Source organism: Neltuma alba, unplaced genomic scaffold (assembly GCF_004799145.2).
Source record: "Neltuma alba isolate B1F8T4 unplaced genomic scaffold, ASM479914v2 tig00006987_pilon, whole genome shotgun sequence".
In the NCBI taxonomy this organism is placed as follows: Eukaryota; Viridiplantae; Streptophyta; class Magnoliopsida; order Fabales; family Fabaceae; genus Neltuma; species Neltuma alba.
Window position 1 is genome coordinate 190,505 of NW_021634644.1, and position 21,405 is coordinate 211,909.

Consider the following 21,405-nt stretch of genomic DNA (forward strand, 5'->3'; position numbering starts at 1 on the left):
TTGGCAATCTCTTTGAACATTCCCTACATAGCTAGCAATTATCGCACGTTATTCACTGCATAACCATAAGTGGAGAGAAGAAAACACACTCTCATATATATATATATATATATATATATTTGTAATGTAATACTCGGGCTTTAGATCTCTCGTAGGTAATTGCGGTTTTCTGACCTCTAATCATAGTGAATGATGAGATTATGAAATGCATGAATCGATACTCTTTGACCTCGGGAGCATCAACGTTTTCACCGTTTGACAAAACCCTTTTAATAGGACTCAACTACATGATAATTAATATATAGGGCCTTTTCTCTGTACTGGAGAGAGAAGGGGAGGCATAGGGGCAAGTGGAATGGGAAAAATAAAGAAATAGCAGAAACAGTGAAACATAGGAGAGTCATAAATCTAATCCATGGTCCATCTGTGCATAGATAATGCAGCGCATTAATTAGCAGTCTAGCCATGAGTCTAGATTAAAAACGAAAAACAGAAACGGATCAAACGAGTCTAGACATTTAATGTAAAGATACTCTCCCGCCCCACAAAATCACAATATACCATGCAAATATATTACTAACTTCAGTTTTTAATATAAGATTTATCTAATTAATTTGAAAAGATTAAAAAATTAAATATAAATTACTTAATTATAGCATGTTTTATGATCTAACTAAAATATTTATATGAATCACTAGATTATATATTGATTTATGCATGAGCAAGTTATTATGGAGAAAAACGATAAATATAAATAATTTAATAATTTTTTTAAATTAGTTAACTAAGTTTTATATTAAAAACTGAAGAAAGCAAGGGTAATATGCGGAAAGTTTGAGAAATGACTTCTTCTATCAAAGGGTATCTTCAACATAAAATAATTCTTATTATGGAAAGCCTCATCTCCTAGAACAGTACATTCGCTCTACATGATGAAATGTTGTATATTTTGTCCCATATATAGTAAAGAAAAATCATGATTTAGAACGTAATTTCTCTACTCTCGCCTAACACTGCAAAACATTATGATGTTGATTCTTCAATTATCAATAGTCTGCAAACTAATTGTGCAAATACATGAAGCTGAACTTCAAGTCGAATGCGGGCCAAAGATCAAACCTTAAGTGCTATAGAGAGAGAGAGAGAGAGAGAGAGAGAGAGAGGAAACTCTTAGTGACAGATGGCCAAGTGTAAATTTATTTCAGTTTCCTCCTGACGACGAGTCACTGGTACATAAATAGAATAGAGATTGTGCCACACGCATAAATTCTACTTATCTAACTAGCTATGCACAGGAATCCATACTCAGAGGGTGGCGACAAGGGAGATAATAAGGCTTAAATTGAAATAAAATCTTCAAAATCTTCCCGTGCGCTATACAGAACTGCAAATTGTCATGGCTTCATTCTTATTTTCTCCAAGAGGAACATAGAAATTAAAGCTGACACACGAAGAGTCCCACGAATGCTTTTCCGACAGTACTCTTGCTTGCATTTAAGATATTACGCGTGAGAAAAATGAAGAAAACTTTTTTTAATCATTTTTCGAACAAAAACACATTGAATTTATACATTTTATAATTCATAAGTTTCAAGTTTTATTTGATTAAAGGTTGCAAATAGTTTTCATTGGACAAACATTATGACAAAAATTCGAGCAATCATCCCCACAAATCTACAGTAGTATCCGGTTTAGAATAGATGAGGCTACCCCTAGTACCCTCTCCTTTGAATTCCTATCCAGATCTTACCCACACAACACATGCCAGTAATTTCAATAATGGGCTTGTGATGAATGCTTCTCTTCAGTGACCCTTTCACTACAAGATGAACTGAATTAATTTCTGTTTGAAAACTCAGGCACTCATGCATTAATGCTGCTAATTAAAATTCTAGTCAGAACGCGAACAATGTTTCAATGCACTCAAAATTACAGACAAATACACGAGGTAGTCAGATAAACTTAAGTGTCAGTAAAGGAAACAATCATGGAACAGCTAGAGAGCAGACACATATGATGGCCAGCTATATGTACATATATATAGCCAGCTGAAGATATTCCTATATGAAGGAAACCAGCTGAAGCTTCCCTCTAGTTTGCTACGTACAAATGGCTAATCAAAGCAGTGAACAATGTACATGATACTAGTGGGCACCTGGATACCTCAACTCCTGAAAAGCAAATTGCTGATCAGTTGGTGGGATACATTCGTAATCGGAGGAAAGTAGAGGAGGACTAACTATGGTGTTGCTGTGACACGAGGCGGTAGGGTCTATCTTATCATCATGATTGATCAAGAATTCCAGCCCATCTAGGCTAGGGGGATAAGATACGGACATTATTTCCTCCTGTGCTTGGGTGAAAGTGCTGCTTCCTTGCACCAAGTTATTAAGTCCAGAGTGGTAATGGAGATGAGGGAATTGAAGTTGGTTATTGTTCATAGCGCCTGCGGAAGCAGAAGAAGAAACTTGATAAATTGGTGATTGTGCGGAGGGATGAGTGGCATCTGGTAAATGAAAATTGAACCCATCAGGCTGGTCAGAAAACACTCCTCCAAGCTTGATAAGCAGTTTTCTAATGGAATCTTGGTCGTTGAAACCTGGGACTTGGTCTGAGTAAGGCAAGGGTGGCAGCACTGGCATCATCTGGGGGTGAGGCCAATACGGTTGTTGTTGAGCCTGAACCTGAACACTACTGTTTTCTCCAAGGATCGATGAATTCCCAACAGTACTCTTATTCGCTCCCTGCTTATTCTTGCCCCTACAACGAGCCTGTTGTTCTTTGCGGTGCTTTCCCAGAAGCTTCTTCTTCAACCTTGTGTTCCAGTAGTTCTTTATATCGTTATCTGTTCGTCCCGGCAATTGAGCAGCAATCACCGACCACCTGCCGCCAGTTTACCCAACCAAACCGAACCAAAATCATTAGTGACTAGACAAGAGTAGGTAATACTATAGTTACAGTTGTGGGTTAGACATGGTCGAACCTGCTTCCAATGCTAACGTAGAGGCTGCATATGATGTTGTCCTCTTCTTCGGAGAAACCCCCGTGCTTGATATTGGGGCGAAGGTAGTTCAACCACCGTAGACGGCAACTCTTGCCGCATCTCTTTAGCCCTGATTCACAATAATCAAACAAATTCCAAGAATTTTCTTTCAAACATTTCTAGGATAGCTAAATAGAAAACCTAAAAAACTACTCGGTGTGTGTAATTAATTGATCAATACCGATCTTTTGTGGCAAAGCGATCCAGTTACCGCCGGTGCCGTGTTGTTCAATATAGGACTTGAGCTTCGCATCTTCTTCTGGGGACCAAGGGCCTCTCTTCACGTTCGCTTTGTCGCAGCAAGGAGCTCTCCCCATGTTGATGATGACTGAATGTACAGTGTTGCTCAGAGCTTGTTTGGACTTTGGAGCATACCTCTTCTCTCTTTTACAACCCCGAGTCAGAACAACAGGAGATTTAATAATAATAAAACTGGGAGCTGATAAACATGATTTTATACAACCCTATCTCGCTATTATTATACTCCTCCTGTCCTTATTATAAGACTCAATTTGACTTTTTATTTGGTTCTAATTATAAGACCCAATCCATTTTCTCTCTTATATTTATGCATTTTTTTCCAAGATAATCCTTCTAATAATGATAGTTTTAGCCAATATACTTAATTAGCAAGGATATTTTAGAAATAACAACACTTATTTATTATAAATAACCAACTTAACTTACTTCCTTAATCTCCTCAAATAAGTCAATTGGGTCTTATAATTAGGACCGGAGGAGTATATCGGAGGTGTGCTACACACAGCGGCTGTATGGCATTGAAAATTCTTGAAATTTAGCACTGCCAGAACAGAAGAATAAGCTTTGTTCTCTTGTCTTTCTCATGCCCGGAATCATGAAGTTATATTAAATACCTAGTTGATAGATATAAAAATAATTATTTTCTTAGATAAATTAATATATATAATACATTTTTTTGATTACTTAATCATTTATATATTCTTCAGCACAGACGAGTCGAATATCTAACGCCATTAATTAACCGCATTTAATTAGGACCAGTGCATTGCTCAACTCTAGCATATATTTAATTTGTTTTTACAATTGAGTTTTAAAAGCGTTTCCTAACAACTCAAACAGTGAATATCAATTATTATCTTAGATTTATTCTATTACATGAAGGGACCCAAACTAATGCATACAATATGGACACAGATCTAAGCACCTGTGTCAATAAACTTTTCAAACTACATTAAGTGATCCCTAACTTCTCCTGTATTCCTTTTTACAGCGTATCTCAATGATTTGTATTATTTCCATTCTCAATCATTTGAACTACAATCCCTAATTTACTGCACAATGATGAATGTAGATAGGCGATCAAGTGTATGTTGCTAACCCTAGTTGATCTACCCCTATCAGTACTCTCGCTTGGACTAACTCTGAAATAGTTGGCAAGGTGCTCATTGTTGGTGTCAATGCCTTAATTGGTAGGTCGTTTAAGTTTCTTCCTTTTTTTGAAATCATATCTTTTTGAAACTTCAAATCAATAATAGAGGTGAAATAGAAGAAACAAAAATCATGAGAAGAGTGATAATATGAAAATTAAATAAAGTGATCAACGCATTATTACGACAGTGGAAGGAGAATAAGACAAAGCATGTGGTCTCGGAAGTTGAGAGACAAAGAAAGATAATTTGATAATAAATTTTGTGGGGTCATTAATTTACCAATCAAACCATCCAAGTGGAAGAAAAACTCGCGATGTTGAAATTAAGAATCAACTGAGGTCAAATACATCTCATTGTACTCACTGGAAACATTTGGTCTCAATTGAAAAGGTTACAAAATTTCTAGAAGCAGGAAAAGGAGAAAGGCAGTGAGAAGTGGAAAATATGTGGGATATATTTTCCGTTTTGGTTGGTGAACAAACGACCAACAAGATAATTATTATTTCTGATTTTTAATATAAAAGCTAGTTAACTAATTTAAGTAAAATTAGTAAAATTAGTTATTTGTAATAAATAAGTTTTTTTTAAATATCCTTACTAATCATGTGCACTAACTAAAACTATCATTTGATGAAACCTTCAACATATGCAACTACTACAAGAAGTATTTTAAAAAAATGGATAAATATAAAAGATAAAGTAATTTGGAATCTTATATTTAGGATCAAATTAAATATCAAACTAATTCTAATATTAAGGATCTGATGATGTAGTATTAATAATTACTAGTGAGCCAGTGCTAATACTCTAGGTAAAAGCAGAACAATGAGTAATCAAATTTCACATCTGCTTCATAAAGGAGAGTTTCCAAGTCAAAGACAGGTTGAATCAAAAAGTCACTAGATGGTGTGCCAGAAAAGGGGAAATTTCGTTACCATACGTTAGAATTGGACACGATAGTGTTGCATCAGCGTCGTCATCTAGTTTGACCTTAAGAAGGCCTTTTGGCCCCTCCTTAGTGCTTCACAGACCTGATCTAGAGCACCAGCTAGCGTAGCCAATGTTATTTTTTATAATATGCTAAGTATATAACAACACAACGAACCCTACGATACCCCAGCTTTTTCACTTTACTGACTTCTCGTGTACATATTGAATCTTCACTCAGATTACGTACTTAATTTGTAATTCAAACTCAAAAGTCTTCATGATGAGTTCAACATCATGGGTTAAAAAGTTTTCCATTCTCACCACGAACCCAAAAAATAATGAATTGAGGATGCTTTCGCTTAGTTCACCTGCTGTCAGACTGATCTCACCTTTTTTCCCCGTATACAACCTTGCCTTGTGAAATTTTAGAGAGCAATGCTAATTAATTCTTGTTTTGAGGATCATATGCTTGTGCCTGTCGTAGCCCAAGTCATAATAACAATAATTTTAGTTTGACAACTAACTAGTAGCAGATTTTCCGTTCTCTAAATAGTAATGTTAATTTACCGCTGTGTCATATGAAATCTGTCACAAAATTGACGATATGTTTAAAGTCAATGAGGCGACTGTTAACTATTACCATCAACCTATTATTCAAATCAGGCCTAGCTGGAATCCCACTACACGGAGAACAAGCCCTATTTACCTTGTTTCTTCTTTCTGGGTTGGCCAGTTTATGTTTAACTTGGTTCAGTGATCTGAGTGTTGTGCTTGTGCCTGCTTCTCGACCACTAATTAATAACCATATTCTCAGACAAGTAACAGAAATGCAATCTCAAAAGATTTGTATCGAAAAGGAGGGAAAAAACGATTGAGTGAAAAGACATCGAGAATTCCCAAAAAAGAGCTTAGCCGAGGATAGAGGCAAGCAAACTGTATAACCCAATTCCCCAAATTCGAGATAAAATAATAAAGGGAAGGACAGATGAAGGTCTTGCTAGTAGGGCAGCGCAGTATATTACACGCATATAATTTCCAAGCATGATTTGACCTGCGTATTTGGAAAATCAATCATTGTTGATGATCTCATCTCTGAGTACAGCTGAATCCAACTTCATCTCTGGGTTTTATTATCTTTTACCCTGACCCAAAAAGTGTTCTTCGTCCATAACAACTGATAAAAAAGAACAGACATGAAAGAAAAGAGCTAGCCTGGAGTTATGTTTATGTTGGATGACAGTTTGTCATTGCGACTTTCTCTATGTGAGATATAAATTAAAAAACGCAGATCTGGAATGCTTTTTTATATGACTGGGTTATGCAAAATCCACAGCCAAAGGGGAAAACCACTGCTTTTCGGTAAAACTTGCTTGTCATCGTGAGAGTGACTGCATGGTAGGAATCCTTAGCGATAGAATAGGACACTGGAGATTATAAAATGTACAAAAAACTTGAGGGCATCAGTTAAATATTGATGGATGGATCCAATAGTCATGAAAGCTTGGGATTACACCAATTACTCGCCTTTCGTGGCCTTTGGAGTAGCTACGAGCCTATGACTATGGGGGCTAATAGTGGGTCCCATTTACTTTCCGTGGCTATCAGGGACCATCACAATTAAGTGTCAAAAAAGAAATATAATTATTAAAAAATCTCAACAACAACCTTAATAACTTGTAATGACAAATTTTAGAGTAGAAAATAATAATTTTGAAGATTTGTTTTGTAATTATTTTTCTTTTTTAGTACCCTATTATAATTCTCCCTAACTATTATGAAGTTTCTATCTAATTAGCTCGTTTATGCATATGATTGTGATCTACTGATCTTTTTTCCCTGTGAAAGTCTGAGTCATGATGGGATCTTGGTGCATAGAATCTGACCATAGACGGCTCATATTCAAATGGAACGTAACGAATGGCTCAGATGGGGAACACGACATGCATGAATTTGTGCTATATACGCACGGAATGAATATACCTGGTTCTTACGTTAACTTCTTATTTAATGCCCTGTATATTTTTATGATTAATTAGCAGACATACACTGTTTATTTCATATTAATTAAGAATTGATTGAAAAAAACCATTCATCAAATCAAAAGTGCACCTAGTTGTTTTTATTTATTTGATCTACTGGTTCACTATAGCTAGTATCGCTGACTAATCTAGCACATGGTCATATAGGTTCCGCAGCGTTCGTCTCTTTAGTCGTAGGGGTGAGCAACAAACCCATTACCCGCTAGCCCGCCCATAACCCATGAATTTTTTGCCCATTTAAGCCCGCCCAATTAGCCCAAATAAGAGATTATAAACGGGCGGGCTTAAATGGGCGGGGTAGCCCATTAAACGGGTTGGGCTATGGGCAAGGTATTGGGCTGCCCATACCCGCCCATTTAAGTTTTAAGTTTTTTAAAATATTTTTATTTTTCATTTAATCGATGATATTGTTTCTTATTCATATTTTATCAAACCTTCATACTTGTCTAAGTTTTTATTTTATCCTTTAGGTAAAAGTTGAAACTTTCAAAGTTTATGAGACTTTATGATTGGTGACTATTTTTATGATTTTATCAGACTTTAATTGTTTGCGAATCTAAGTGAGGTTGTGTGATTGAATATGGTTAATGTTATTTCATATTTGATTTGCTATTTGGCATGTAAAATTTATTGACAGCTTCATAAGGTTACATATATAAAATAATTATACTGAAAAAATTTAAAAAAATAAATGGGTTACCCCATAACCCGGTCAGCCCAAACGGGCTGCCCCGTAACCCATTTAATATGGGCTAAATGGGCTACTACCGGGTTATGGGTTAGCCCATGCCCATTTATGAATAAATGGGCGGGCTATGGGCTAACCTTCGGGTTAGCCCAGCCCGCCCATTACTCAGCCCTATTTAGTCGTCTATTTGAGTTTAAGCTAGCGCACAGCAGTATTGGAATACCACCACGTAAATTACAATTTAGAAGGTGTTCCTTTTTTGGGGTAAAAGTGTTGCCTGTCAAGACATAGTACTAGGCCGTCGCTGCAAAGGGGCCCGGGTGTGTGTGGGTAAAGAATGGGCTGATATGAATGTGGGCGAAAAGAGTAGGTTGACCAGGCCCAAAATTCTGGTCAACGCTCCTGCCGGAGAAGCACTTGTAGGGCCTATTTGGGATAATATTAAAAAAATACTTATAAACACGTTTCATATTAGTTGAAATAAAACTCTCACATACTTATCTTGTATTCTGTAAATCATGATTAAAAAGTACTTATCAAAAGTACTTATCTCGTATTTTATAAATCACAACTAAAAAGTTACTTATAAATTATTCCAAACAAGCTCATAATCAATTGTGTCAGCACAAATCTCAAAAAGAAAAAGGGTTTAGTACTTCATAGCTCTATTATTTTGGGCTAAAGTGTAATAAAAAAAATATTTTGAAGTGTCTAATGTATTAAAAAATTATTTCAAGATGGTTGATGTTATTAGAAAAATATTTGAGGATACTGAATACAATTAAGTCTTATTATTTTTCATTCAAATTTCTACTACCCATAACAATAATCAGGCATCATGACTAAACAAGTTTGCACCTATTTGAGGTAATGGTGAAAATCACTCATAAACACGTTTTATGTAAGCCGAGACGAAACTCCTCTTACATGGGGGTAGAAGTAGGCTAGGCCCCTATTAAAGGCTTACGGTTTAGTCTACTTTAAGCCTAACCTAGCCTATTTAGTAAATAGGCCAGGCTCAGGCTTAGACCTATTGCAAGGCCTATTTAGGTAAAAAGGCCAGGCCTATTTTTATAAAGCCTAGCCTACAAGTCTACGGGCTTGGCCTATTTAGTTTTTTTTTTTTTTAATTTACACTATTATATAATATAATCTAGATTAATTTTATAAATTATTTATAAAATTACTAACTTAGCCATAATCCTAAGTCTCACATCCCATCATTCATACAGAAACGCAACTCTTTCATCAATCAATCTTTCACCTCAACATTTCTTTTCTTTGATCGCTCAAGATGACTGCGTTAGCTCACTCTCTATCCCCTGACTTACGTTGTTCACTAAAGCATAATAATTATAGTAAGTTTGTTTTAGTGATGCCCAAATGAAATATTATAATACTGCTAGAAAAGCAAGAGGTAAAATCTAGTTTTAATTACATGCCACTTGTTGGGTTTAGTTGATTTTAGAAAATATACCTCCTTAGTCAACATGTAATTAATTTTTCTTATTCATATTTGCTGGAACAATTGTTGTCACTAAGCATTCTTTTTCCTTACTAGACTCTTATTATCTCATATTGTATGTGAGAATAGATCCTAAGCTTTTAAGACATAATGTAAGCTTTAAAATAGATTTGAAGAGTTATACATGAATTTGGAGGCATGTGCTTCTAAGTCTATTTAAATACCTAAATTTTAAGTGGGCTTTTAAAAAGGCTTTTAGGCCTTATCAGGCCTTTTAAAGGCTCAGGCTCGAGTTTAGAAAGAAGCCTACATGCAGGCTCAGACTCAGGTCCAAGCTTTAGATCTCTAATGCAGGCCCAGGCTATTTAACTAAAGCCTGACCTAACCTAGTTTATTTTCACCCGTACAATCTCACATACTTGTTTCGTATTATATAAATTACGATTGAAAAACTACTTATAAGCTGTTCTATATAGGTTTTTTGTTTATCATGACATGGTACAGGAAACATGACGTTGATTTACAAATTTTTGCCGACACCGGTTCACAAGCAAAACACAGAGTTTAGAAAATCTCATGGATCCACCCTCTACCATCTTCAATCTTACCAGTCTGAATACCCGTGAGTGTGGAGCTCAGCTCTTGACAGATCGTTCCCCTCCCTGTTCTGTATTCCATCCTGTACACACAACTCCACATTTCAGTCTTTTAGTTTCCTGTTTTGTTTTTGTTTTTTAAAATTTTGGTGGCAAGATTAATTTTTATACCGGGATATGGTCATATGTATGGTGGTGGGGCAACATGAATTATGGAGATATCTTTTCAGCTCATGTAACGAAGAAAATAGGAACCATCTCATGCTTGCAATTACCAAGGGATTAGTTGATTTTATGTCAGCGATTATGAGTGAGAGGCGCCGCTTTACCTTGCATCTCTGTAAGTGATGGTTCCTACAGGGGCAACGCCAACAGCAGTACCAGTGCAGAAAACTTCATCAGCCTCCGCTAATTCATCCACTCCCACGGCACGCTCCTCCACCTGATCATCACATTTGCAGGATTCATCATTATAATTCCATCACAAAAAAGTTTGCTGAAGACCCTGCTTCCAATCAAACACAAGAAACCAGAAGAAATGCGGAATGAAGACCAAGTTTCTTGTCAAATATGAGCGCAAAAGAAGTGGAACCTGATAGCCAAGATCACGAGCAATTTCAATGACACTTTTTCTGGTGATTCCCGCAAGAATGGTTCCGTTGGTGGCTGGTGTTGAGATGTTTTTGCCCTTTGCGAATTCGAAAAACCAAATAAGACGGGCTACTTGCGACAATGCTCGTAGGATAAAAAATGTGCAGTGGTGCAGGCATATCTAGAATTCAGAGGCAAATACCTTTGCAATAAAAATGTTACAAGACGACACCTCCTCTAGATTTTTCTTGGTCTGCGAGTCCAGGTACAGCACATCCGAGAATCCCCTGTTTTTTGCTCTCATTTGTGCCATCAGAACCTACATTTCAGCACAAACAACACTTTATGCACGAAGTTCTACGGGTCTCGCTAAAAAAAGGGAAAACAACTTTTGAGAGATTGTAATTACGGGAGCATAATTTGAAATGGTTTTGACGCTTCCGGTCCCGCGACGAGAAGCACGATCCGTGTCCTCCTCCACGTACAAGTTAAGCGGTGCCGTACCCTCCTGCAGCAACTTGGACGTGTTTTATTTGTGTTGACATGGTCTTTAGATATTGTTTTCTTCTATATAAAAAAACAAGAACAAGTAACTGACTTTGAAATAGGTGCCCACGGGAGAAGCATATATGAGGAATGTATATTCGGGCGCCGGGGCCAAACCCAATACGGGACCCGTCCCTATGAGCAGAGGCCTCAGGTACAGCGATCCCTTGGCCGGTGGAGGAACCTGCTTTCGCCTTCCACGTAAGTCCACGGTTGAACTCATAGTAAATAAATCAAATACTGTCTTTTATCAATAATATAAGGTTCCATTTTATTTCTTTTTCACTTATATTTATATATTGGTTTTTATAGTGATATTTTTAATAATAATAATTTTAGTCAAAACATTTTATTAATAAAGATATTTTAAAAAATACAATACTTATTTACTGTAAATAACTAATTTAATTTATTTTTTAAAATTTATTTAAATTAGTTAACTAATTCTTCTATTTATATTTAGTATCTGAAATAGGACAGAAGGCGCAGAGAGTAACTACCCAGCGCCTGTTGGCCAAGGCAGTTTGCTTGAGAGCATTCACGAATTGATCCACGGAAGGTGCAGGCATGCACATTCGGTCTGCACCCATCCGCATGCGCATGGCATTTTGTTCCGGGCGAAACAGAAGTAGGTGCCCATTTTCCTTTCTGTGTGCTTTCGTCCCTTCAAACACTCCCTGTTCAGAAAGCCGTGGGGTATGAGGAAACAAGGGGTTTTCATTTGAATCACGAAATTATCTGTCTCCGAGAATTTATCCTTCACAGTCTACTCACTTGGCCGTAGTTTAGAACTCCGGCGGAGGGGCTCACTTGAAAGTTCCCGAAAAGACGAAGTTGTCCTCGTCCAAAGTTGCGGTCCCCGCTACACTTGGCCACGTACATGTAATCGGTCGGCATCAGGCCAAATCCTAGGCCATCCCATTCCGCTTCTGCGTCGCCATCCTCCCTGCCAATTCCACCAAGAGAATAATTTATAAAAAGAGGGATGAGGGATCAAATTATAGACGCACGTTTTTATTTTGGATTTGCATGTTTATTTTATAATTCAACTTTCATACCGATATATATAAGATTAAATTAGAACAAACTATGCTGGTGATAAGTTGTGACAGTTAGAAAGAAGCTAGAAAGTGATATATGACTAAGTTGTCGGTTACGAAAGAGTGGTATTATGAGGGGATTGATTGTTACCTGTGAGGTGACGATGGATGGGCCAATGGTTGCAGGGAGGAGACTTGAGACGCAAAGCTACGGTAGCTGCGTCCCATCTACCACCATTAATTGCCAAGCATCAGCCAGATTGTCCGCCATTGAACAATACGCATGTACGATAATGACTAAAGGCAAAGGAGAAAAATATGATAAATACTCGGTGGTCAAGTCACACCACCCCGCCCGATTTAAGAGCGGACGATTCTAAAAGCGCTTGTGCCCTATATTTGGTATCGTTCTAGAGTATCTTATAAATTTTGAACCCAGAAAAGGGTATTTTACGATTCAAGTAAGTCTTGTGGAGCTCATCTACATCCCGTCACTGCAGATACTGCCCTGGGAACAAGGTATTAATTATTTAATAGTTGTTGAATAGGGCAAATAAAAACTCATGCAGCATCAATCATTATTTTGAATTTATAGTATGACCGGTAGGAGTTGTGTCCAGGACATACACAAGCCTATTCTAGCCCATTCGATCCCTGAACAAAACACTGAGTATTGTATTATGGGGATGACTGAACGAAAGAGCTGTATACACAATACAATTGTTTCGAAGGGAACAGAACAGAAAAGAAATAATTGTGTTTAGAAATTAACATTAAGTAGATCAACCCCAGTTACTTAAGCCGTAAGTGTATCATATATGTGTGTGTATATTTATATGTATGTATGCCCTTTCAAGAAAGATGATATGTCCTATTGAGTTTGGACTCTGTTTTAATTTCATGGCGTGGGAAGGAAAGAAATAACTGTGGGTTGAAATTAACATTAAATAGATCAACCCCAGTTAAGTTAGCCGTGAGTCTATATATGCCCTTTAAAGAAGGATGATCCGTCCTTCGGACCTGGTTTTAATTGCATTTGTGTGGGAGGAAAAGAGAAGAAAATGAAGTTGACAATGCCACTACTATAGGTGTTGTTGAAACGAAGGGTGAATAATGGTGGGAAAGATATTAATGTTGAGCACTTGATAGATCATAGTGAACGGGAAAATATATGCATAATCGTTTCAAAGAGATGGATGTTGTAATAAAGAAAGAAGAAGAGATAAGAACCTTGGAAGGGAGGGAAGAAAAAGGAGCTAAACTTGGGAAGCACAGAGTCCTCCCAGTCATGCTGATCGATGCGTGATCAGTACTGCTACAACAATGGGAGACAGGCCAAGCTAAGTGATCGATGCGAAATATTGTTGTTTTGGCTTTTAGGCCGCTCACTGCACTATCTATAATTCTCTCTCTATATATATATACACACTCCTCCGGTCTTAAACATAACACTTTTTTTGTAGTTACGCTATAAAAAAAAGTTTTATATTTAAGATCAGAAGAATATATATATATATATATATATATATGCTCTCACACACAAACGCACATGTTCAAACAAATCCAAACCACAAAGTACTGAGAAACAGATCGATTTCACTGTGTGCGTGTGTGTACGCATGAAATAATATGGCCGACTTTATTAGTTAACTATGACGTCAAAACTATTTATTAGAGCACACCAGAACTCTAATCTCCACGTTTTCAACATCCCCCCCCCCCAAACTAATTTACTTCTTGTGATCCTGCTTATGACTTTGGTCAAAAAACAAAAAAAAGATCTTGCTCATTAAGTTGTCTTTTTTTAAAAGATTTTTTCCAAATGTGCTTTGTAGTTGTTTCCAAAGTCGACACTACTTGAATTAAAATTCTTGGCCACGTGGATGTGATCTCATTAAAAGCAATTCTATAATCGAGACGTGATTATTACTCAATAAAATTATTTAACATGAGGATCACACCCAGAATCGTTCTCCTCCTCGCTCTTGTATTATTTCACATAAAATTATTTATTAATACTATATCAATTTAATTTTTCATATTTTGAATCAAATATATTGAAATTTCAATATAATACAATTCTTCATTCTCTAATCTAAAGAAGTCAATATTCTTAAATTCTTTTATTTCCAAAAGCGTATGTCAATTTGAATCAAGTCTACCAAAAAAATGCAGAATTTGTTAAAAAAAAGTTTATTGTGGACCAAATTAATCCGATTCGAATAAAACTAACGTCATAGTCAAATACTATAGATAAAAAATGTTGTTCAGTTAATATAATTTGCTTTAGCTCAAATCAAACCTTTAAGTATCCTTAAACATTGACAGACTTATATTATATTCTATTAATCAGGTACGTTTGTAAATAATAAAATTTATCGTAAGTTTTATCATATAGAATGAAATTGATATAATTGTGCTTATTAAGAATTTTTGGGACAAACAATTTATTAGAATTGATACATTGTGTGGGTGTAGATTCCGAACATGACATCGCTAATGGACCCCCGGGGTTCCTAACTGCAACAGGACTAATGCCCGCGGCCCACGGCCTACCTAACTTGCCCATATGCACAACTACCCTCCCCGGCCGACGTTTTACTTCCGTTTTTCCTTTTATAAAATTTAAAAAAAATCTGAAATAATCTAGTGGAATGCTAGATTTAGTAGAAAGAATTAATCCCAATAACTTAGCAAATGAAGGTTCAAATTTTTATTAAGAGAAATACTCATGTTTAGTACCTGACAATGTTTCAAACAAAAATACCTCCATGTGTCTAGCTAAAAAAAAAGAAAGAAATATTAGATAAGTTTAAGTACTAGACAGTACATAGTTTTTTCTAATTTTTTTAAACTATTAATTAAAACTGATGCCATACATTTTTTGGAGTTTTAAGCTATATCGCACTCTTCTCTGTGATAGGGTTTTTTGACTTTTTCCCCCTTTCGAAATATTCTGGGGACCGGCTACAATTAAAATCAACATGAAAGATCTGATGTAAAATATCTCGCCATAATCAATTTGTGCTCTTTTTCTACTTTTCCCAGTTTTGGACGCCATGTTCCCAAGTACTAGAAAAAATGAATTTTTTTTTTTTAAAAAAAAAACTGGCCGTGCTTCCCTTTTTTTTCTAATGAAAAGTCTACGGGAGAATGTCTAAAACAAAACCGACGCAGAATAATTCAAACAACCCAAAAACTCCCACTTACCTACAAACTTCGTTTTTATCAATTCCAAGACGCGTTTCGTCTTTCTAAGGGCGTTGCAAACAGGCGCTTGGCATTGTCCTAGTATGTGATCCAAACTCCTCCTTCATCCTTCACCCCCATGGTGTCGTCTAGCAGAGTCATTATCCACAATTTAGTGCACTACATGATTTTCAAGGTTTCATCACCATGGCTAAAGAAAGAAAAATGAGCAAATAACCTCACCAGGACACAACTAGGATTATTTAATTTTATTTTTGTGAGAGGACACAACTTGGAAAATACTACAGCTTATCGTTATCGTAGCAAAGAAACCTGATTACGAGTTATAAATCACTAATATATTTGTTAGGCCTGGATCTAAATTATCCTAAAAGGGTCTGGGCTGGACTGCGATTGTAATTATCCACGAGATACTTCCATATTGCGGTGCACTGTTTCTTGTTGGGGTGATACCATCTTGCAATATGATGCACCGCCCCAGAATATAATTTTACTTTATCAACTCGATTAGTGCTCACACGCCAAATATATCCCCGTCGTCATCATTAATGATTCTCTTTTCCTCCAACCAACCGATTTCGGCAGTACTGGCAATATTCCTCACACAGCTAATTCAAATTTTACACGTGCAAAGCTCTCCCAGGCTCACACATTAATAATTGATTTCAATAATTGATTCTTCCATGATCTTGATAAGTCTCGTTTAAATTAACAGCAAGCGGCCATCAAAGTTTCCTCATCAGTCGTACGTCTTTATCTTCGTTCTATTGGCCCAATCCAACAAATATGTACAGAGTCACCTCTTTATATTATTTTTCTTTCAAATTTCTACTATCCTTGGTAATAATCAGACGTCATGACGGAACTATTTTATTTATCGTGGCATGGCACAGGATATTGATTTACACATTTTTTACGACACTTGTTTACAAGCAAAATAGCAAGAATTTAGTAAATCTCATGGATCCACCCTTTGCCATCTTCAATCCTACCAGTCTGAATACCCGTGAGTGTGGAGCTCAGCTCTTGACAGATCGTTCCACTCCCTGTCCTGTATTCCATCCTGTACACACAACTCCACATTTCAGTCTTTTAGTTTTCTGTTTTGTTCCCCCCCCCCCAAAAAATTTTGGTAGTAAGATTAATTTTTATACTGGGCTGTGGTCATATGCATGGTGGGGCAACATGAATTATGGAGATATCTTGTCCAGCTCATGTAATGAAGAAAATAGGAACCATCTCATGCTTGCAATTTCCCAGGGATTAGTTGATTTTATGTTGGCCATTATGAGTGAGAGGCACTGCTTTACCTTGTATCTCTGTAAGTGATGTTTCCTACAGGGGCAACGCCAACAGCAGTACCAGTGCAGAAAACTTCATCAGCCTCCGCTAATTCATCCACTCCCACGACACGCTCCTCCACCTGATCATCACATTGCCAGGATTCATCATTATAATTCCATCACAAAAGTTTATTGAAGACTCTGCTTACAATCAAACACAAGAAACCAGAAGAAATGCGGAATGAAGACCAAGTTTCTTGTCAAATATGAGCGTAAAAGAAGTGGAACCTGATAGCCAAGATCACGAGCAATTTCAATGACACTTTTTCTGGTGATTCCCGCAAGAATGGTTCCGTTGGTGGCTGGTGTTGAGATGTTTTTGCCCTTTGCGAATTCGAAAAACCAAATAAGACGGGCTACTTGCGACAATGCTCGTAGGATAAAAAATGTGCAGTGGTGCAGGCATATCTAGAATTCAGAGGCAAATACCTTTGCAATAAAAATGTTACAAGACGACACCTCCTCTAGATTTTTCTTGGTCTGCGAGTCCAGGTACAGCACATCCGAGAATCCTCTGTTTTTTGCTCTCGTTTGTGCCATCAGAACCTACAGTTCAACACAAACAACACTTTTATGCTTCAATAACTCGATCATCTACATAGAACATCAACCTTATCAAATAATGTCTCTCAATGATCTATTTCTGTCAATGGACTTCCCAAAGGGCACACCGTCTGAGCCAAGTTTCATGGGTCTTACGACTAAAAGGTAAAAAACAAATTTTGAGAGATTGTAATTACGGGAGCATAATTTGAAATGGTTTTGACGCTTCCAGTCCCGCGACGAGAAGCACGATCAAAGTCCTCCTCCACGTACAAGTTAAGCGGTGCCGTACCCTCCTGCGGCAACTTAGACGTGTTTTATTTTTGTTGACATGGGCTTTAGATATTGTTTTCTTCCATATAAACCAAAAAAAAAAAAAGAACAAATAACTGACTTTGAAATAGTTTCCCACAGGAGAAGCATATATGAGGAATGTATACTCGGGCGCCGGGGCCAAACCCAATACGGGACCCGTCCCTATGAGCAGAGGCCTCAGGTACAGCGATCCCTTGGCCGGTGGAGGAACCTGCTTTCGCCTTCCACGTAAGTCCACGGTTGAACTTATAACAAATACATCAGATACAATGACAGAATGCGAGAGAGTATTTACCCAGCGCCTGTTAGCCAAGGCAGTTTGCTTGAGAGCATTCACGAATTGATCCACGGAAGGTGCAGGCATGCACATTCTTTCTGCCCCCATCCGCATGCGTATGGCATTCTGTTCGGGACGAAACAGAAGTAGGTGCCCATTTTCCTTTCTGTATGCTTTCGTACCTTCAAATAGTCCCTGTTCAGAAAGGCATAGGGTATGAGAAAATACGGGGGTTTTGTATTGATTTGTAAAAAGTTATCTGTCAAAATTTATCCTTCAGAATCTACTCACTTGGCCGTAGTTTAGAACTCCGGCGGAGGGGCTCACTTGAAAGTTCCCGAAAAGACTAAGTTGTCCTCGTCCAAAGTTGCGGTCCCCACTACACTTGGCCACGTACATGTAATCGGTTGGCATCAGTCCAAATCCTAGACCATCCCATTCCACTTCAGCGTCCTCATCCTCCCTGCCAGTTCCATACACAGATAATTTAAAAAAGGAGGACAGGTGGACCAAATGATAGACGCCCACTTTTATTGGATCTGCATGTGTTTTTTTTTTTAATTTGATTTTCACACGTATATATGGAATATTAAATAACAACAAACTGTACAGATGATAAGTCATGAGCAGTTAAAAAGAAGGCAGAACAAGTGTTAAGTGATTCAGTTGTGGGTTACGTTGGCTATTTAAATTTTAAGTGGAGAGGACCAACGGGCTAGCGGTGTTACAAGGGGAGTGATGTTACCTGTGAGGTGATGATGGTGCGGCCACTGGTTGCTGCAGGGAGGAGACTTGAGAAACAAAGCCACGGCTGTTGCGTCCTGTCTAGCACCATTAGTGGGCAAACATATGAGCCAGAGGGCCCGCTAATACAGTTGAAAACAACAAGCATGTTCGTTTGTTTCACTTGAATTTTTTGAACTACGCAGGACGGACAAACCGCTTTCGTGCACGATAATGATTTCAGGTAAAAGAGAAAAAGTTTGATAAATACTCGCTGGTAAAGTCACAACACACCAATTAGGAGTCGACAGTTCAAAGAGCACTCGTGGCCAAAGTTAACTAGGATCGTTCTAGAGGATCTTATTATTTTTGACCCCAAAAAAGGGGTAATTTACGATTTCAGTTATTTGTGTGGATCACTCATCTATCCTGTGATTATGCAGGTACTACCATGCTGATAATGGATTTCTTTTCTCTATTTGTGGGTGAACTAGGTATTTAGTACTCGTTGAAAGGGGCAGAAAACTGATGCAGCAACAATCATTGTATCGTATTTATGCGTATGACTGGTGGGAGTTGTGGCCAGGCTTGTGCACAAGCCTATGCTAGCCCACTCGATCCCTTGAAGAGACCATGGAGTACTATATTGTGGGGATGAGTGAACGAGGGAGAGACGGAGTTGATGCCTATAAATACAAAATACAAATGCTGCAATAGGAACAGAACAGAGAAGAGGAAATGATTGCGCATAGAAATTAATATTATTGTATAAGGAAAGAAAGAATTGAAAGATAAGAGAAGGAGAGAGAGCAGAAGAATGATGACCTTGGAGAGAGCTGGGGAAGAAGAAGGATGAGAGGGAAGAAGCAATCGAGCGAAGCGGAGATTCCTGTGAATCATGGCGGAGGGAACGCGGGAATGGCGAGAAAATGGGAGGGAGTGAGAGAGATTTTATAAAGGGGATCGAGGTGGAAGGGAGGGGGATAACGCCTAGTGCGTAGAAAGAGCAAGTTTGGGACGTAATTAAGAAGAAAGTTGTTTGTTTTATATGTATAATGTTAGGTGGGTGAGGTTTCATGGATAGGAACTCCAGCTTTTCAGACGCGGCATGGCACGTTCCTGCTTAAAAAATCGTGGGAAGAGGGAAAGAAGGGGCGCACATCCAAATCCACGTCAGCGCCCATCCGATTGGCTACAGGAGTCCACCAAATACAGTGGGCCTCACGTCCCATGCGCTCACGTGGCCTGCGTCCTCTGGACAAACCAAGTGATCCACACCCGAACGGCTTCACCTCTACGCCTCACACCGTCAGAGTCAAGTCTGTTTACCCTCCCCCTTGGGCCTAACCAGCCGCCCACAATATCTCTATCAGTCACACACATAAGTTAGCGTGTATTCATTCACAAATGACCAACAGGGGTTGGTCCGAGTGGTAAGCGGCTCGGTTCCGTTTAAGTAAGGTCTCGAGTTTGATTTCTCATAGATGCAGAAAACCCCTGCTGGGAGACTCACCCGCCATACCCAGGTGCGTGACGCGGGTCGGATTCGGACATAATCAGAGCAAAGCTCTGATGAACCGGGTGGAGAACCCCAAAAAAAAAAAATCACAAATGAACGAATCCCCCACTCGCCATGATTCTATTTCTATAGATGCCACCCTCATTTACACACTTCCTATGACTACTCTTCCACATGTGTTTCCTTCTTTCATTTATTCAATTTGGAGATGATCAGGAGCGCCCTTCCGCTCAATTTTGTTCACTAGCCACGTCCCTAGTTCCATGTGAAATGTGCATATTTTGGCACAAGTCAGCCCTTTCGGTCAAGTGCATGCCGTTTGTGGGTATTTGTTATCTTCTTTTCTGGCACAGAACGGAGAGTCTCGCTTTTTGTTGACTTTCAACTGTACATGGCACAACACAATCCCCACACATGCCGTATCCGAAGCCTATTGGTTAGTTGTCCTTTAATGCGCTTCGTTACTAATTTCTCAAAACACGCGGCAATGAAACCAACATGCAAACACGGGTCACCTCAAACTTATCAGATCTAAATTGTTCAGATCTGATCTAGGCAATTCAGGTTTAGTTTTTTTTTTTTTTTAAAGTTATTTTAAGAGATGTACAATATAAAATAAAAAAATAATCTCTTACCTATTATACTTTGAAAAATATATTGAAAATATAATAGCGCGCTGCTAGGAAAATCTATGTCAGCATGTATATGATCATTAGGATTCTCTTTCCCGCAACGGCCACCTAATATCGAAGAATCTACGATGGGTGTAGCTCCGCATCTTATCATCGATGAATCACACATTCACTGCTCGAGTGTCCATCCACAATACAATCATCCCAAGTCTTCAGATCGCAAAACAGTACGTCAAAGATAAAAATCAAGTCATGAGGAAAATCAAACGACCTAATTTCAACTGCTTGCATCCACATTTTTCCTCTCACCCAGCCATTTCAGTTCAAGAGATCCCACAATAACTCATACTTTATTAACCCACACTTGACGGGCACGTTATGCCATGCATACACGGACCGGGGAAATAGCAGATTATGATTTAACACTGGGCCTGGCCCACCCAGTTTAACAATCTCATGATCCTTAAGCCCGCGGCATACTTCTGCCTGTGTT

At 38.0% G+C, this 21,405-nt stretch overlaps 3 protein-coding genes across 4 annotated transcripts; all 3 read right to left on the reverse strand.

The window, feature by feature from the left end:
• Positions 1 to 1,868: 1,868 nt before the first annotated feature.
• On the reverse strand, positions 1,869 to 3,433 carry LOC114751586 (transcription factor RAX3-like). The gene is made up of 3 exons (XM_028940247.1): positions 3,225 to 3,433; positions 2,984 to 3,113; positions 1,869 to 2,883 (listed from the first exon to the last, which is right to left on the reverse strand). Exons 1-3 carry the CDS (start codon positions 3,358 to 3,360, stop codon positions 2,145 to 2,147), a joined length of 1,005 nt encoding a protein of 334 aa, XP_028796080.1. The 5' UTR covers positions 3,361 to 3,433; the 3' UTR covers positions 1,869 to 2,144.
• A 6,692-nt stretch (positions 3,434 to 10,125) lies between these two features.
• On the reverse strand, positions 10,126 to 12,237 carry LOC114751587 (branched-chain-amino-acid aminotransferase 2, chloroplastic-like). Its single transcript, XM_028940248.1, has 8 exons — positions 12,085 to 12,237; positions 11,811 to 11,987; positions 11,363 to 11,494; positions 11,174 to 11,272; positions 10,967 to 11,083; positions 10,766 to 10,861; positions 10,503 to 10,615; positions 10,126 to 10,256 (listed from the first exon to the last, which is right to left on the reverse strand). Exons 1-8 carry the CDS (start codon positions 12,205 to 12,207, stop codon positions 10,142 to 10,144), a joined length of 972 nt encoding a protein of 323 aa, XP_028796081.1. The 5' UTR covers positions 12,208 to 12,237; the 3' UTR covers positions 10,126 to 10,141.
• Positions 12,238 to 16,347: 4,110 nt separating this feature from the next.
• LOC114751583 (branched-chain-amino-acid aminotransferase 2, chloroplastic-like) lies at positions 16,348 to 19,729 on the reverse strand. Of its 2 annotated transcripts, XM_028940243.1 has the most exons (10): positions 19,587 to 19,726; positions 18,784 to 18,863; positions 18,330 to 18,501; positions 18,057 to 18,233; positions 17,841 to 17,972; positions 17,644 to 17,742; positions 17,333 to 17,449; positions 17,132 to 17,227; positions 16,871 to 16,983; positions 16,348 to 16,623 (listed from the first exon to the last, which is right to left on the reverse strand). In XM_028940243.1, the coding sequence occupies exons 1-10, from the start codon at positions 19,659 to 19,661 to the stop codon at positions 16,509 to 16,511; spliced, it is 1,176 nt and encodes a 391-aa protein (XP_028796076.1). In that variant the 5' UTR covers positions 19,662 to 19,726; the 3' UTR covers positions 16,348 to 16,508. The 2 variants fall into 2 exon arrangements, with proteins under 2 accessions (XP_028796076.1, XP_028796077.1); XM_028940244.1 differs by lacking the exon at positions 17,841 to 17,972 and having other exon boundaries at positions 19,587 to 19,729.
• Positions 19,730 to 21,405: the final 1,676 nt, after the last annotated feature.